At 41.7% G+C, this 17,688-nt stretch overlaps 1 protein-coding gene across 2 annotated transcripts in view; it reads left to right on the top strand.

Annotated features, from left to right (window-relative positions):
• Positions 1–17,232, top strand: part of atg16l1 (ATG16 autophagy related 16-like 1 (S. cerevisiae)) — a 21,712-nt gene extending 4,480 nt beyond the window's left edge. The window contains exons 7-19 of one of the 2 annotated variants that reach the window (XM_046862254.1): positions 5,324–5,389; positions 5,478–5,564; positions 6,186–6,245; positions 6,391–6,496; positions 6,991–7,096; positions 7,740–7,810; positions 8,101–8,172; positions 8,620–8,740; positions 8,877–8,982; positions 15,234–15,383; positions 15,481–15,528; positions 15,645–15,746; positions 15,866–17,232. In XM_046862254.1, the coding sequence (XP_046718210.1) occupies positions 5,324–5,389; positions 5,478–5,564; positions 6,186–6,245; positions 6,391–6,496; positions 6,991–7,096; positions 7,740–7,810; positions 8,101–8,172; positions 8,620–8,740; positions 8,877–8,982; positions 15,234–15,383; positions 15,481–15,528; positions 15,645–15,746; positions 15,866–15,959 (1,189 nt within the window). In that variant the 3' untranslated portion in view covers positions 15,960–17,232. The remainder of the gene's footprint in view (positions 1–5,323; positions 5,390–5,477; positions 5,565–6,185; positions 6,246–6,390; positions 6,497–6,990; positions 7,097–7,739; positions 7,811–8,100; positions 8,173–8,619; positions 8,741–8,876; positions 8,983–15,233; positions 15,384–15,480; positions 15,529–15,644; positions 15,747–15,865) is intronic. The other variant, XM_046862255.1, reaches the window with a different exon arrangement.
• The last annotated feature ends 456 nt before the right edge of the window (positions 17,233–17,688 follow it).

Below are 17,688 nucleotides of genomic sequence, written 5' to 3' on the forward strand. Positions count from 1 at the left end.
ATGCTGTTAATGATCGAAGCGTCACAACTGTTTTAGCAGAAAAAGGGGAGCAACATATTAGGAAGGTGGTCATATTGTGGCCCTAAAGTAATGCCTGCATAAATATATATATAAATAAAACGGTACACAAAATTCACGGTTCGCTACAATTTCAGTACATTTATATATATATATATATATATATATATATATATATATATATATATATATATATATATATATATATATATGATTCATTTGGCACAAATGAAATTGATCCAAATACAAATGAAATATTCCATTTTATTTTTTACATTAGTCAGACCCCTTTTGTGTAATACAGTTGTGTGCATTATACATTTCATTTTCTAGAGATATGTTCTACTTAACTGTTCTGCTTATTTCAGCAGACTTAAACAAATGTCTTCATTTCTTCCTTCCTTCCTTCCTTCCTTCATTCATTCACTCCCTCGATATGTGGAATTGTCAGACTTTTCTCCTTTAAGAGAAATCCTTGAAGCTGGACATAAAACCCTAACGAATTCACGGCGTTAGCTGCTAGACACCTCCGGGTTAGCTACTAACGCCAGCGCTGTGGACACTTTGTGGACACGTTTTATGCATGCGCAAAACAAATCCGGTAGCTCGCGTGCAGTCGCAGTGACACTGCGCTAACTCTAGTTTCCTTTTTTTATAACCCTGGTATTGATGTGTATGGTTTAAGTTTAATAATAATAATAAGGGCACTCAGATTGCCAGGTGGAGACTAAACAAACTTGTGGTCCACCTCTTAATACTTTCCTGAGGGAACTCGGATTTTAACTCGGATGTTCCGCACGTAAAAATGATTGCATTCTGTACACGTGTTCCAAACCAAAAGCCCTGTACCGAATAATTTCGTTGCGAAATCATGTACCGTTACACCTCTAAATATGTGTATATATATATATATATTTGAATGATTCAGATCAACTTTTGATATTACACAAACGTATCCTGAATAAATACAATGCCATATTTAAACAATGAGTTAATTTAAAGAAACCCCCCAAACACCCCCACTGCCCCACTCCCTTACTGACACTGCTTATAAAGCCATGATCTAATCCTGTTTACTGAAATAATTTCAGTTTACAGACCTGTTGCAACTTCAGTATAAGTTTCAGGAGAACAAACTATCTCGGATCACGTCAATAATAAAATCCAGCTAATTGAGTTCTAAAGAACTTCCATAGAATAGACCTCTGGTTTCTTGGAAATTCTGTAAATTTGGAAAACATCCTTCTCAGACATGCGGCTTCTGCACTTCTAAATGCAGTGTTGTAGTATTTTCAAACCCTTTTCAGAGTGAGAATTTGATTCTGATTGGCCGGAATGAAAATGCAACCTCAAACCATTGAAAACACGATCAGCTACGATCAGTCCCATCAGCGTTCTAAATAAATATTTCAACTTATCATTAATTGTAACCATAGTAACCTACAGATACAGTTCCATACAGAGTGAGGCAGCTATTGTACTCGCTTGCTTATGACTCCATTAAACTAAAGGAGGATTTTTGCGATACTATTTAGCAAAGGATGAATTAAAAGAACCGTCAGGCAAAGTTATTATGAGAAATGTAACAAAGTAACTGCACCAGACGTAAACACCAACAGCTTTATCGTTTGAGATGTAGCACAGATGCCCATAATTTACACACTGAAAGATATTAATTACAATGGATTTAAATAAATGGAATTTCATTGCACAATTTTTTCTATGTCCGGATAAGAGATAAAAAAAGTCATGAAATTTCCCCATTATCTACATTGTGCATTGAATTCGCATAACCTGCTCCCAGTTGCAGATTATCCCCACATTTTAACTTTCTGTCCAGCACAAATTTAATCTAAATAAAGATATAAGTAATATAATAATTCATAAATAACTCCAGGGTGCCTCAAGGTTGTAGGTATTGGCATCATGCTGTTAGATGTTGTACTTCTGATCAAAAGGTCATGAGTTCAAGTCCCAGCAACACCAAGCTGCAACTGCTGGGCCCTTGAGCAAGGCTTCCTTCAACTGCTCAGATATATGCAAATGAAATAGTAAGTAATGTAAATGCAATAGTCAATCCCGGAGAGCACACAGCTAATTTACATTTGTTTCTGAATTTAGCGTTTTTGCAATTCACACCTCAACACAAGTATGAACTGTTTGAACATGTACTGATTGCCCTTTTCAGGAACACACCCACTTAGGTTTCACTCAAAACTTAGTGTCTTTACAGATTCAAATTTCTTTTTTCTGCCACATTCACAACCACTCAAAATAGTACAGTTTATTCAATTACTGACTAAGTATCTAGCTATAGGAGACTAAGGCTCAGAACAAATTTATTTATTTTATTCAGAAGGTCATAACTTTAACTTTTAAAAAAGCAACCCTGTATCATGAATTTCAAAAGTTTTACATTTCTTATAGTATAGAATAATCCCTTAGAATTTCACACATGCAGCATAAACCGTTCAAACATACCGAAAATGTCCTAGTCATTCTTTTTTACAGTAAAATTTAAGGATGTGCTCTTACATAGTTCAGAGACAAACATAGATACAAACCTGAAATTCTGCACACTGTTTAGTGGTAAGAGGGACACTATTTCCAGAAAGTATGACACAAATCTGAGAGAGTTGGTCAGGTGGTGCCAGGTGATTTCTGATAAAATACAGAGAAAAAAAAAGTCAAATCCTGTCGCCAACAGTAATTAAAGAAAAGAAATCTCCATGTAAATAGACACAACATCGTTTTTTTGTACTTTTTTCATAGGGTTTATTTTTTTTTATTAGATTTATTCATTGGGTCATTCAATTCCAGTTCAGATTGAGATCTGAAAAAAGTATTAAAAAGTATAGAAAAATATGTATATAAATGAATTCTAGTGGTATAGGGTGTATTTGGATGTGATAGCATAAGATTTTGATATAGGAGACCCAAACCTCTTGCAAGTCCAGCGTCATGAAGATATGCTGAACGAATCTCTTGCAAAGCTCCACATGCACTTTCTAAAATCTAGTGGAGCACCTTCCCAGAAGAGTGGAGGTAATTATAACAGCAAATGGTAGACTTTCTATCCATAATGCACAATATTTGCGAGATGCACATTAATAATGCACAGTGTATACACAGACTAAACTAGGAATTGCTATGAATTTACAATTATATATACAGGCAAGTACATACAGTGTAGTATCAGTGTCCTAACAGTGTAGCATAGACTTCAGTAGGTTGATAGTTGTAGCATGAAAATTAGGCAGAAGATGAAAAGCTAATTTTTTATTTTTTCGATGGTAATTTGATTATTTAAATCCCAAAAAGATTAACCGCTAGTGTGAGATTAGAATCGATTTGAGGTTCAAGACTTAAAGTTATGTCTGTGTAAAAGGGTGTTAATTGGAGGTGGTTTCATGTCGATGGACCATCAGGAATCTTAACACCTGCACTGATTGTGATCGCAAATTTCCCATAGTGTGACCTTTTAGACAGACTGAGAAATTCCATGGATGTCTGAAATTCAAATGTACATCATGTATTTATATAATATTGAAAGAAATTCTATATTATTACCAGAAATTAAATGTTATTTGCTAGTAAAGATTTGATTTATATATATATATATATATATATATATATATATATATATATATATATATATATATATATATATATATATATATATATAAATATATCAATATATATATCAATCATCTGGTAGGAGAAAACCATTGAGTTTCCATTAGATTTAGTGGCGAATTGTGTGTGATCATCCATCCACAAGGGTGTTAGTCCTGGTGTAGACGTTACAAATTAATTTATCTTGTTCAACAAGATTATTGAAATCGAAACTATATATCAGGCCACTCAAGATCTTCCCATGTAAAGAGCCCATGTAAAGCATATCTTCATGAAGATCATTTTGTGTTCATTTGTCAGGTTTGGTTGTTCTAGTTCAAGGGAACATTTTATGCTTTAGCATTCAAACACATGTTGTACAGTAGTGTGTCTCTAATTTTGTGGTAACAGTTTAAAATAGAACCAAATATGGTTAAAAATGTTGTGTTTAAATAGTGTAGCTATATAGTGTACTGTTATACTGCATCAACCTGCAACATCGCTCTACCGTTTGCAATGATCTACTTTCGAATCACAATGAAACCGAAGCATCGAAATGTTTGACATTCAAATGTGTCACGATTTAGATTTTCCCCCTTAAACTTTCTGTAGCTCAACTTTGGTAAACTTTAATAGCTTTGACCTTGTTTTCATAGCAGAAGCACTTCCATGGGTGTATATAAAATGTCAATAAACCTGTATCATTGTTGACTTTAGGTTTTTTTTTTTTGCTAATGTTGAAACGTGGAGTCTCCAGTAACAGTAATTCCAAGATTATACTTTTTTGTTTGTTTGTTTTAACATCAAGACAAAAAGAAATGCATTAAATTTGTCGATTGTCCTGCTCATAATATATCATAATTAGAATTTAGTTGCTACTTAAATGTAGCTAAAAATTAATACATATTTATTTTTATATATATATATATATATATATATATATATATATATATATATATATATATATATATATATATATATATATATATATATAATCCAAATATCTATATTTTTATATATTTTAAAGGTTATGTTTAAACTCTCCAGCATATTCTAGGTTGATCTTTACGCCGGAATCTGATTGGTCACGAATTGAATTATAGATACCCCATTGTGCTGGATTCTGATTGGCTAGGGAGAGATAAGGGAGGGGGTGGTCTCCAGGGGTTAAATACAAGCGTTAGGTGTTCAGCAACTGCACTTACATCTATGTGGAGTTCAGAAGGTGAGACCCCCTGCTCTCTGTTCAAGGTACAAGTTTTACTAGTAATCTTTTTATTTTATTTTAGATGTTGGTTCAATGAGTGGAGACTTTTTTTTTACTGGTTATAATGTTCAAATTGAATCATTTTAATGTTCTGGAAGGTAAAAGAAAAATCCAGATTAATCCTAAAGGTGTTCAGTAAGGTTGGAGCTCTATAGCAGGAGATCTTCCACTCCACTCCAACCCATGGAACGTTTATTTTCATGGTGCTGCCTTTGTGGACTGAGACATTGTCATGATGGACCAGGTTTGGGTCTCGTAGTTCATGCAGAGGATAAATGTCATTCTACTTTCGGGGAACAGTTCGGGGGAAGAAGCACATGGAAAATTCCAGTATCTGGGTATCAGATTGCTGCCATTTTTTCTGTGTAAATGTATAACGGACCATTATGAGGACCTCGTTTCATCTAGAGTGTGTGTTTTCAGGCGCAGACAAGCAAAGCTGCAGAAAGAGCTGGCTGATGCGGCGAAAGAACCTCTACCCATCGATATGTAAGTGTGTGTGGATGTAAAGTGCGAATCAGCTGCATAGAACCGTGTGATCGTATTGTTTAGTAATCCGTTACTCTGATTGGCTCAGGGAGGACGACATTGAAGTGCTCACGGAGGAGACGGCGAAAGCGACATTAGAGACGTCTCCCAATCACCCAGTGAGCCGGACACCCAGGTACAAACAATTGGGATGTTCACACAATTTGGCCTGTGTGTGTGTGTGGGTGGACCGGTGTGTCTGTCTGTCTCGATGGGTCTTTTTTTCATTCTGTTTTTCTCTCTTTTCCTCCGGATCTGTCTCTTTCTCTGTCTCTTACACAGGTCTGTAACTCATTTGGTGTAGCCCCGCCCTCTTTTGGTCTTCTTGTGTGTCCCATTTCTCCTGTCTGTCTCCCTCGTCTCTCATTGCCACACTGTCTGTCTGAAGTCTGGGATTTTGTCTCTGATGTTGGAGGATTGATTCGCAATAGATTTAGTCTAGCCTGAATCTCTTTCTTGTGCATGTTCTGTCTTCCTGTCTTTTTGTCTCCTTTTTTTTTCTACCTGTATGTCCATCATTCTTCTGTCTTTAGATCACTGTTTGTCTGCATACTCCTTTTTTTCATCTGACGTTTTTTTACTGTCTCTCCAATCGTCTCATGTCCATGCCCCCCCTTTCCTCCACCCATTTTTATTTTGTCTTCTGCTTTTTTCCATCTCTCTTTTTCCTGAAATTTTAATCCTTCATTCACAAAGAATGAATCGATCAATCCGTTTCTCTCCCCATCTCTCATTTCTTTTATATTCCTGTCCTCAGTAAACGAGCGTCTCAGCTTCCTCCTGGTAGCCTCCTAGATTCCATCACCAATATTTTTGGGTAAGTGTGTGAGAGAGCGAGAGAGAGAGCGAGAGAGAGACACACAAGGCAAGATTAAAAGTGTACGTTTTGGGAAATGTAAAATACGCATGTAAAAGGTGTGTGTGTGTGTGTGTGTGTGTGTGTGTGTGTGTGTGTGAGTTAGCAGGCGACGGTCCCTGAACTCCCACGGCTCGCCCCCAGACAACACGGAGTCCCCCTCCGGCGTGTGCGCAGACGTCCGCGTCCCCTCCACAGCACTCCACATCTTTGTGAGTCATTTCCTGGTTTCCTTCTTTTCTCTAAATGAGCTCAAAACAAAACCAATGCATTATGGGTAAATCGGAGGGAGATTCTTCATACGGAAGGTCGATGATGAGCTGTAAAAGGTCTGAAGCCGAAAGCTCCGCCCCTCCAGCTCCTCAGCTCCTCCCAGCCCATCTGCCATGTTTCCCAGCATGCTTTAGGTGTGTGTGTCTGGACGGCATTAAGGCTGATAGCAAAAGCGTTTCTACTCTCTGTGTGTACATGAGAGACGGCATAATGCACCGAGTAGACGCGTCTGACAGAAGCATTCAAATACTTAATTCTACACACACACACACACACACACACACATATATACATATGAACATACACAGGAGGGCGGAGCTTCAGGGTGTGAGCGGTTCATGATCTCTAGTTTTCAATCTGAGACCTCCAATCAGAGTTAAACAGTGTGTGTGTACGTGGGTGTAAATGTCTAACAAACACACTCTGCGCCCAGGACGCCCACGAAGGCGAAGTAAACGCCGTCAGGTTCAGCCCCGGCTCTCGCCAACTCGCCACAGGAGGAATGGACCGGCGTGTGAAACTCTGGGAGGTGATTGGAGGTAATGTGTGTACTCAATAACCTCTATAGTGTGTGTGTGTGTGTGTGTGTGGTTGCTGTTATTGGCTGGCCTGCAATTCTGAAAAATTCCCAGTAATTTCCCATCGTTTCCTGTCTTGAAAGGAATTTTGCAATCAGGTTTAATGTGATTTCAGTGGAATTTCTAGTCTGCACATACATCAGTCACATGCACACAGCGCTCTTACTGCAGGGCCACTGAGGCCACGCCCCCTACATGCACTGTGCATTCCTCCATAACTTAAATCTCTTAAATCCTGCATCTTGGCTGGTATTTACTTAACTATTAGTATTACATATATTTTGTGTTTGTATGCGGTAGAGTTTATGTAAAATTCCCCAAATTTCTAATTAATTCCCACAGAGTTCCCATAAATTCTTACTTGGAATATTTCCAAAAGTTCCCATTGTGGAAAATCTAGACATTTTCTGTCCCTTTGCAACCCTGTGAGTGTATGTGTGTCAGGTTTAGAGTCATGTCATGGCCTGCGTTTACATCCACCGCCGGTATTGTGTTCGTATGTATTGTGTAATACCGCATGAGAAACGTTCTGATTGGTTGGCTTAGACAACTTGTTCATACTATAGGTTGGAGCTGCTTTTCATTGTAATGTGTGTTTTTGTAGGTCGTTGCGACTATAAAGGCGCTTTAATGGGCAGTAACGCCGGCATCACCAGCATCGAGTTCGACAGCACGGTGAGTAAGAAACGCCAAAAGGCTCAAAACTGTTCGAAATGAACCAATTGCTCTAAATAGAACGAATAAATTAATACGGAGTGTCAAACATCATAATACAAGCAAACAAAAATAACAAACACATGACATAAAGGACATAATTGCTGTAACCAATCAATCTCAGAAAGGCGAATTTCATCGTTTGATTTGTTTTATTGACTCGTTTTTTTGATCGGGGGACCCCGATTTATTGGTTAGCACAAATCAACACAAGGAAAATTTGAAGTTACAAATTACATATATTCCCTCAGGGCTCATACTTGCTGGCTGCGTCCAATGACTTTGCGAGCCGAATCTGGACTGTGGACGACTACAGACTGAGGGTGAGACACACACACACACACACACACACACACACACACACACACACACACTATCGCTTGGCTTATGTCAAATCCAACTTGCCAGACAATGCACTATGTCAAGAGGCTGCTTTATATTGTTATGGTCAGTGATGTGATGTAAAAGGTCTGACGCTCAGGACTCCGCCCCCTTGTCAAATCCACCGAGCCACTTCCCCTGTGTTTCCCAGCATGCTCTAGGGGTGTGTGTTTTGGGTACGGGGTGGCCAACACCAAAGGGTGCTCTACTCAGTATGTGTGTGTGTGCGCGAGATCCCGGACACACAACGTAACAGCATCCAACATGGCGGTGGAGACCCAAGCTACTGATCTCACCTTCTTACTGAGACCTGTTTATGTGAGTAAATGTGTGTGCATGTGTGTGTGTGTGTAGGTGTGTGTAACTTGTGTGTAACCCTGTCTCCGCAGCACACGTTAACGGGTCACAGCGGGAAGGTACTGTCGGCTCGGTTCCTCCTGGACAACGCACGAATCGTCTCTGGCAGCTACGACCGAACGCTCAAACTGTGGGACCTGCGAAGCAAAGTCTGTAAGAGCACCAGTTAACGTTCCCGCTAACGCTAAGACCCGATGCTGCCACATGATTACTTGCGTCGACTGGTTCTCGAGAACTAGCGTTTCGTCCATGCTAGGTCTAAAGCGAAGTCTCCGTTTGTGTCCCTCAGGTATGAAGACGGTGTTTGCAGGCTCCAGTTGTAACGATATCGTGTGCACGGAGCAGTGCGTGATGAGTGGCCATTTTGATAAGAAAGTGCGCTTCTGGGACATACGGTAGGTCGTGATGTCTTTCTCTAGACAGAACCTACGACGTGTGTGTCTCTGTGTGTCTGGCTGTGTCTCTTTATGTCCCAGTGTGTCTGTGTATGTATGTTTGTGTCTCTTTATGTCCCAGTGTGTCTGTGTATGTATGTTTGTGTGTGTGTGTGTGTGTCTTTTTGTGTCTGTCTGTCTGTTTATCTGGCTATGTGTCTATGTCTGGCTGCATCCCTTGGTGCCTTGCCGTAACATTGTGTGTGTGTGTCTGTATGTCTTCTGTATGCCTGTGTGTCTGTCTGCCTATCTCTGTCTATGTCTGTGTCTGTGTCTCTGTATGTCTGTCTGGCTGTGTCTTTGGCTGTGTCTCTGTCTGTCTGTCGTCTCTGGCTGTGTCGCTGTGTTTGTCTCTGTCCCCACTGTGTGTTTGTCCGTGTCTTTGTGTCTGTCTTTGTCCCTGTGCATGGCTGTCTTTCTGTATGTCTGTATCTTTGTGTTTCTCTTTGTATGTCTGTCTGTCTGTCTGTCTGTTTGTGTGTGTGTCTCTGTCTGTATGTGTCTTTGTGTGTCTCTTGCTGTGTCCCTGTGTGTCATTCTCTGTGTTTGTCTGTCTGTGTCCCTGTGCATGGCTGTCTTTCTGTCTGTGTGGCTGTCTGTGTCTGTGTGTCTGTGTGTGTGTGTGTGTGTGTCTGGCTGTGTCTCATTATGTGACTGTCTGTTTGTCTGTGGTGTTCTGTGTGTGTCTCACTGTGTGTCTGGCTGTGTCTCTTTATACCTCTTCGTATCTGGTTGTGTCTGTTTGTCTGTGTCTCTATGTGTGTCTGTGTCTCAGTATTGGTCTGTCTGTGTCTCTGTTTGTCTTTGTGTTTGTCTGTTTCTGGCTGTGTCCATGTGTGTGTCTGGTTGTGCCGCCGTATGTCTTTCTGTGTGTCTGGCTGTGTCTCAGTATGTCTCTGTAGGCCTGACTGTGTCTCTTTGTGTGGCTATCTGTCCCTCTGTGTGTCTGGTTGTGTGCCTATCTGTGTCTCTCTATGTCTGTGTCCCTGTGTGTGTCTGGTTGTCCCTCTGAGTGTTTATATGCCTAGTTGTGTCTCTGCTTGTCTGTCTGTCTCCAGTTGTGTCTGCTTGTGTTCCTTAGTCTGTCTGGTTGTGTCCCTGTATGTATTTGTGTGTCTGTCCGTGTCTTGGAGTGTCTGTATGTGTCTGATTGTGTCTCATTATGTGTTTGTCTGTCTTTGTAAGTCTTTCTATGTGTGTTTTAGATTTTTGTCTGGTTGTGTCTCTCTATGTCTGTATGTGTCTTTGTGTATCTTGCTGTGTCCCTAAATGTCATTCTCTGTGTTTGTCTATCTGTGCCCTGTGCATGTCTGCTTGTGTCCCTGTGCATGGCTGTCTTTCTGTATGTCTATATATTTGTTTCTCTTTGTATGGCTGTGTGTCTGCTTGTGTCCCTGTGTGTGTGTCTTGGTGTGTCTGTCTGTGTCTCATTATGTGCCTGTCTGTGTTTCTCTGTATGTCTCGCTGTGCCCCTGGGTCTCGGTATGTTTGTCTGTGTACATGTGTGTCTGTCTGTCTAGGTATGGGTCTGTCTGTGTTTGTCTTTGTTCCTTTGTGTGTTTGTCTGTTTCTGACTGTCTCTGTATGTCTGGTCGTGTCCCTGTGTGTGTCTGGTTGTGTCTTTGTATGTCTGTGTGCGTCTGTGTCAGGTTGTGTTTCTGGCTGTGTGTTTGTCTGGGTGTCTCCGTGTGGGTGTGTGTCTAGTTTTGGCTGTGTGTCTGGTTGTGTCTCTGTATGTCTGTCTGGCTGTCTCTGTGTGTGTCCCTTTGTGTTTGTCTGGATGTGTTTTGAGTGTCTGGTTGTGTCTTTGTTAGTCTGTCTCTGTGTGTTCCAGATTTGTGTCTGTATTTGTGTCCCTGTGTTTGTCTCTGTATGTCTGTCTGTTTGTGTGTCCTGCTGTGTCCCTGAGTGTGTAGTTCTTTGAGTTTGTCTGTCCCTGTGCATGTCTGATTGTTTCCCTATGTGTGACTGGCTGTGTCTGGCTGTGTTCCTGTGTGTATGGCTGTGTCCCTGTTTGTCTTTGTTTTTGTCTGAATGTGTCTGGTTGTGTCTGTCTGTGTTCCTTAGTGTGTCTGGTTGTGTCCCTGTATGCCTGTGTTGCTGTCTGTCTATCCCTGTGTGTGTCTGTATGTCTAATTGTGTGTGCCTGTCTCTGTGTCTCTGTGTATGTCTGCATGTGTGTCTGCTTGTGTCCCTCTGTGGCTGGGCTGTGTTTGTCTGTGTCTTTGTATGTCTGTGTCTGGTTGTGTCTCTTTATTGTTTGTTTCTGTCTGCCTGTATCTTTGTGTGTCTGGATGTTTCTCTCTATGTGTCTGTCTGTCTGGTTTTGTCTCTGTTTGTTTGTCTGTCTCTGTATGTGTGTTACTGTCTGTATGTGTCCCTGTGTCTGTCTGTCTGTGTTCCTGTTTTGTGTCTGACTGTGTCTGTTTCTGTCCCTGTGTATGTCTTTGTGTGTCTTGCTGTGTCCCTAAGTTTGTCTGTCTGTCTCTGTCTGTGTCTCTGTGTATGTCTGCTTGTTTCCCTATGTCTGTCTGTCTATCTCTGTGTCTCTCTTTGTATGGCTGTCTGTGTCTCTGTATGTCTGTCGGTGTCCCTGTGTATGTTGTCTTGTGTCTCTGTGTTTGTCGGGCTGTGTCTGGCCGTGTCTCAGTATGTGTCGGTCTGTGTCTCTGTGTTTGTCTGTCTTCCTCTGTTTGTTTGTCTGTGTGACTGGCTATGTCCCTGTGTGTCTAGCTGTGTCCCTGTGTGTGTCTGGTTGTGTACATCTCAGTGTGTGTTTGTCTTTGTGTCTGGCTGTGTATGGCTGTGTCCCTGTGTGTCTGGTGGTGTCCTGGGTGTGTCTGGATGTGTGTGTATGGCTGGGTGTCTCTTTGTCTCTGTGTATGTGTCTCTGTATTGTGTGTCTGGCTGTGTCTCTGTATTGTTTGCTGCTGTCTGTGTGTCTGGTTGTGTCTGTATGTCTCTTTGTGTGTCTTGCTGTGTTTCTGCATATGTCTGCCTGTGTCTCTGTATGTCTCTTTGTGTCTGTGTCCCTGTGTGTGTCTGCCTGTATCTTTGTGTCCCTCTGTGTGTCTGGTTGTTTTTCTGTATGTGTCCGTTCGTATGGCAGTTGGTGCCCGTGTATGTCTGTGTCTCTGTTTGTCTGTCTGTGTCCCTGTGTATGTCTCTGTATGTTTGTCTTTGTCCCTTTGTTTGTCGGGCTGTGTGTCTCTGTAGGTGTCTGGCTGTGTCCCTGTGTGTCTGTTTGTCTGCTTGTGTGCTTATGTCTGTCTGTATCTTTGTGTCTGTGTTTCTGTTTTGTCTGTGTCTCTGGTTATGTCTCTGTATGTCTGTGTCTGTCTGTGTTTGTCTGCTTTTGTCCCTCTGTGTGTCTTGTTGTGTCTGTCTGTGTGTTTGTCTGCCTCTGTATGTGTGTTACTGTTTGTGTGTGTCTTGCTTTGTGTCTGTCTGTCTGTCTGTCTGTCTGTCTGCGCTCCTGTTTTATGTCTGTCTGTATCTTTGTCTCATTGTGTGGCTGGTTCTGTGTTTGTCTGTGTCTCTGTTTGTCTGTGTCTCTGGTAATGTCTCTGTATGTCTATGTGTCTGTCTGTGTTTGTCTGCTTTTGTCCCTCTGTATGTGTGTTACTGTCTGCGTGTGTCTTGCTGTGTCTGGTTGTGTCTTTCTGTCTGAGCTCCTGTTTTATGTCTGTCTGTATCTTTGTGTTTGTGTATCTTTTGTATAACTGTCGCTGTATGTCTGTTGGTGTCCCTGTGTATTTCTCTGTATGTTTGTCTTTGTCCCTTTGTTTGTCTGTCTGTGTGTGTCTTGCTGTGTCTGTGTGTCCGTTGTGTCTGTGTCTGTCTGTCTGAGTTCCTGTTTTATGTCTGTCTGTATCTTTGTGTCTCTGTGTGGCTGGTTCTGTGTTTGTCTGTGTCTCTGTTTGTCTGTGTCTCTGGTTATGTCTGTGTGTGTTTGTCTGGTTGTGTTTGTCTGTCTCTGTATGTGTGTTACTGTCTGTGTGTCTTGCTTTGTCTCTGTGTGTCTGGTTGTGTCTGTCTGTCTGAGTTCCTGTTTTATGTCTGTCTGTATCTTTGTGGTTCTTTTGTATGTCTGTTGGTGTCCCTCTGTATGTTTGTCTTTGTCTTTGGTGAGTGTGTGTGTTTGTATGTCTTTTATCTGTGTCTCTGTGTCTGTCTGTATCTTTCTCTCTCTTTGTCTGTAACTTTGTTTCTGTCTCTGTTTGTCTGTCTGTGTCCCTCTGTATGTTTGTCTTTGTCCCTTTGTTTGTCGGGCTGTTTCTCTGTTTGTCTGCTTGTGTACTTGTGTTTGTCTGTCTCTGTGTTTGTCTGCTTTTGTCCCTCCGTCGTCTGGTTGTCTCTGTCTGCGTGACACTGTCTCGTGTATCTTGCTGTGTCTCTGTGTGTCTGGTTGTGTCTGTCTGTCTGTCTGAGCTCCTGTTTTATGTCTGTCTATATCTTTGTGTCTCTGTGTGGCTGGTTCTGTGTTTGTCTGTGTCTCTGGTAATGTCTCTGTATGTCTATGTGTCTGTCTGTGTTTGTCTGCTTTTGTCCCTCTGTGTGTCTGTCTGTGTTTGTCTGCCTCTGTATGTGTGTTACTGTCTGCGTGTGTCTGGTTGTGTCTTTCTGTCTGAGCTCCTGTTTTATGTCTGTCTGTATCTTTGTGTTTGTGTATCTTTTGTATGACTGTCGCTGTATGTCTGTTGGTGTCCCTGTGTATTTCTGTATATGTTTGTCTTTGTCCCTTTGTTTGTCTCTATGTGTGTTTTGCTGTGTCTGTGTGTCCAGTTGTGTCCGTGTCTGTCTGTCTGAGTTCCTGTTTTATGTCTGTCTGTATCTTTGTGTCTCTGTGTGGCTGGTTCTGTGTTTGTCTGTGTGTTTTCCTGTCTCTGTATGTGTTACTGTCTGTGTGTGTCTGGTTGTGTCTGTCTGTATCTTTGTGGTTCTTTTGTATAACTGTCTGTGTCACTGTATGTCTGTTGGTGTGTCTCTGTATGTTTGTCTTTGTCTTTGGTGAGTGTGTGTGTTTGTGTGTCTTTTATCTATGTCCCTATGTGTGTGTGTTTGTCTCTCTTTGTCTGTAACTTTGTTTCTGTCTCTGTTTGTCTGTCTGTGTCCCTGTGTATGTTTGTCTTTGTCCCGTTGTTTGTCGGGGTAGGTGTCTGGCTGTTTCTCTGTTTGTCTGCTTGTGTACTTATGTCTGTCTGTCTGTCTCTGTATGTCTGTGTCTGTGTTTGTCTGCTTTTGTCCCTCCGTGCGTCTGGTTGTGTCTGCGTGTATCTTGCTGTGTGTCTGGTTGTGTCTGTCTGAGTTCCTGTTTTATGTCTGTCTGTATCTTTGTGTTTCTTTTGTATAACTGTCTGTGTCTCTGTTTGTCTGTCTGTGTCTCTGTATGTTTGTCTTTGTCCCTTTGTTTGTTGGGCTGTGTCTCTGTAGGTGTCTGGCTGTGTCTCTGCTTGTATACTTTTGTATGTCTGTCTGTATATTTGTGTCTCTGGTTGTGTCTCTGTATGTCTGTCTGTGTTGGTCTGTTTTGTCCCTCTGTGTGTCTGGTTGTGTCTGTATGTGTGTTACTGTCTGCGTGTGTCTTGCTGTGTCTCTGTGTGTCTGGTTGTGTCTGTCTGTATCTTTGTTTCTTTTGTATGACTGTCTATGTCACTGTATGTCTGTTGGTGTGTCTCTGTATGTTTGTCTTTGTCCCTTTGTTTGTCGGGCTGTGTGTCTGTTTCTTCCTCTGTTTGTTTGTGTGTGTGACTGTCTGTTTCAGTCTGTGTCTCTGTATATCTCTGTTTGCCTGGTTGTGTGTCTGTGCCCCTCTGTGTGTCTGGTTGTCTGTCTGTGTCTAGTTGTGTTCTGTGTCTGTCTGTGTACCTTAGTGTGTCGCGGTTTGTGCCTGGTTGTGTCTCTGTATATCTGTCTGTGTCTCATTGTATGATATGTATTTCTTGCTGTGTCTCTATATATCTGTCTGTGTGTCTGAGTCTATTTGCCTTTTGTGTCTTTTTTTTGGTCTGTGTGATTGTGCCTTTGTTTGTTTGCCTGTGTGTGATTGTCTTTATCTTGCTGTGTTTCTCTGTATGCCTGGTTGTGTCTCTTTGTGTGTCTGGTTATGTCTCTTTATTTCTCTGTGTTGTGTCTGTCTCTTTCTGATTGTGTTCTCTTTGTCTATCTCAACACCTCATTTTCTTTGACTGTGTGTGTGCTTGTCTGTGCAGTGCCGAGAGTACAGTCTGTGAGTTGGAGCTGCTGGGACGAGTCACGTCATTGGACCTGAATCACGACCGTACCGAGCTGCTCGCCTGTTCACGTGACGACCTCATCAAAATCATCGACCTGCGTAACAACGCTGTGAAACAAACCTTTAGGTACGTGCACACACACACACACACACACACACACACACAATTGCTTTGTTTCACTGTGGTGGTTAATGTGTGTGTGTGTGTGTGTGTGTGATTACAGTGCACAGGGCTTCAAGTGTGGGTCAGACTTTACCAGGGTTACCTTCAGGTGAGTGTGTGTGCGCGCGTGTGTGTTTGCCATTACTCGAATGCACTTACTGGACACTTTATTAGGAAGCTTTACAAAGAGACTTTCTCATGCATTTGTCCATTTTTTGTGTTTAGCCCTGATGGCAATTATGTCGCTGGGGGTTCAGCAGATGGTGTTCTATATGTGTGGAATGTATTGACAGGGAAATTGGAGAAAAGCCTAGACAAAGGACACAGGTAAGTGTGTACACACACACACACACACACACACACACACACATGGCCTTTCTATTACTTATTTGTTTAAACTCCTGCAATTTGAATGAACTCTTACTGTCTGTGTGTGTGTTGCACAGCTCCTCCATTAACGCGGTGTCCTGGTCTCCATCCGGTTCCTACGTTCTTAGTGTGGAGAAAAGCAGCAAAGCCGTGCTCTGGTCCGACATCTAAATGGTCCAGCTCCGCCACGCTCTGAACTGATTGGTTCAGCTCTGCATCCAGCCTGCTCTGATTGGTCCAGTTCAACTGTGCTCTGATTGGCTCAGACCTGCCCCACCCATTCCCCGATCGCCTCCAAGCCCACAGCAGGACCCCCACCCCTGTACTAATTTTCCCAGGGTGCAATGTGTTTGAGGGGTGTGGCCATATGTACAGAAAGATTTTATATCAGGGCACTTCTGTCGATTCTAATGGAAGTGTGTGTATGTGTGTGTCAACGTGTGTATATGTGTGTGTCAAGCGAATGTTCACTGCAGTTAATCTCATGGCTTTAAGGCTTCACCTCTGTTTTCTCTGACCTCACTTCCTGTCTACACACACTTTACCTTTAAAAAGGATAGAAGCATGAGGAGTGTTAATTATAATTAATTAATTAATTATAATAAATCAAATAATAATCCTTTTTTTTTTCTCTACAGTGATGCTCTGAAACCCCAAGGCACCACAAACAAGTTAGCAGCCACACAAAAGCTCATTAGTTTATGATCCAGAATTAGCATCGAAAATTGTATTGAAAAAAAGCTTCCAAAATTTGTCACTAAAAATTTTGCAATTTCCGACTGTTCCGCCGACTCCCTGAAGCCAGCAATAGCAACTAACTCAATATTGGTGCTTACAGCCCAAGCTGTAATTCTGTCTTCTTGTTTTGCTATATTATAACAAAATTAGGCCTTAAAAATGTTTACAAACGTACCAGAGACAGCGCTCAACCAGACATTTGACCACTCCACGAAATATGGTGGGGTGTGACGTAGAAGTGTGATGTAATGTGTTTTTATACATACTCATTATGACATGCTCTCATCCCCTTGACCTCGCATTATGGGTACTGGGGTGAGGGACACGCAAAAGCTAATGACAAATACGCAACGCAACAGTCAGTAGTAGGTTTGGTTTATCTGAAGTGGGCAGTAAGTCATTTTGATGAAGTAACCTGCAAATGAAGTGCACTTTATTTAAGCTCTAAAAGGTTTGTGGAAGAAAAACGCACAAACAGGCGCACACACGCACACACTTTCTCAACACACTCCTACTCCTGCACGATAATATCACCATCAGAGCCTCAGCATCTTGCTGACTCAGTTATGGCTTCAAATTAGCACTTTGTAATGGGTGGGCTCAGGATGACCCTTGAATCCTATTGGCTAATAAACTGTAATATATGTATTTGTTTGTGTATGAGACGCTGTATGTTTACACACAATGAAACAAGTAACATGATTAATTCGCCTCCTGTCATTTATTGAACATCTGTGTGTGGGGGAGATAGAGGTCTTTCGGAGGCTACTGGAGGGGTTGAATTGAGAGGGGTCCATAGAACACTAAATGACTCTGTCTTGATATAGTCAACAATAACCTCCATGCTCCATGCAATATGGTGGCCATGGACTACAAATGGCACCCTGACAAGGACCCTGGCACATTATTTGACCTTTTGCCTCCCTGTGCTCCTGGCTGGCTCGCCAATAAAACCAGGCAGGATATGACTGATGAGGACATGGAAAGAAATGTGCACAAACTACCAGAAGTGTTTAAGATGTACTACAGCCTTGCCAAATTTAAACATGCCACAAGCAATCCATGGCCACAAGTTCGAGCAAATTCTAATCTCTTTACAAAAGTGTATACAATCCTGCCTCTACCTTCTGGGGTGGTTTGTGTACAGTTCTAAAGAACATTT

The sequence above is a fragment of the Silurus meridionalis genome, chromosome 12, assembly GCF_014805685.1.
Source record: "Silurus meridionalis isolate SWU-2019-XX chromosome 12, ASM1480568v1, whole genome shotgun sequence".
In the NCBI taxonomy this organism is placed as follows: Eukaryota; Metazoa; Chordata; class Actinopteri; order Siluriformes; family Siluridae; genus Silurus; species Silurus meridionalis.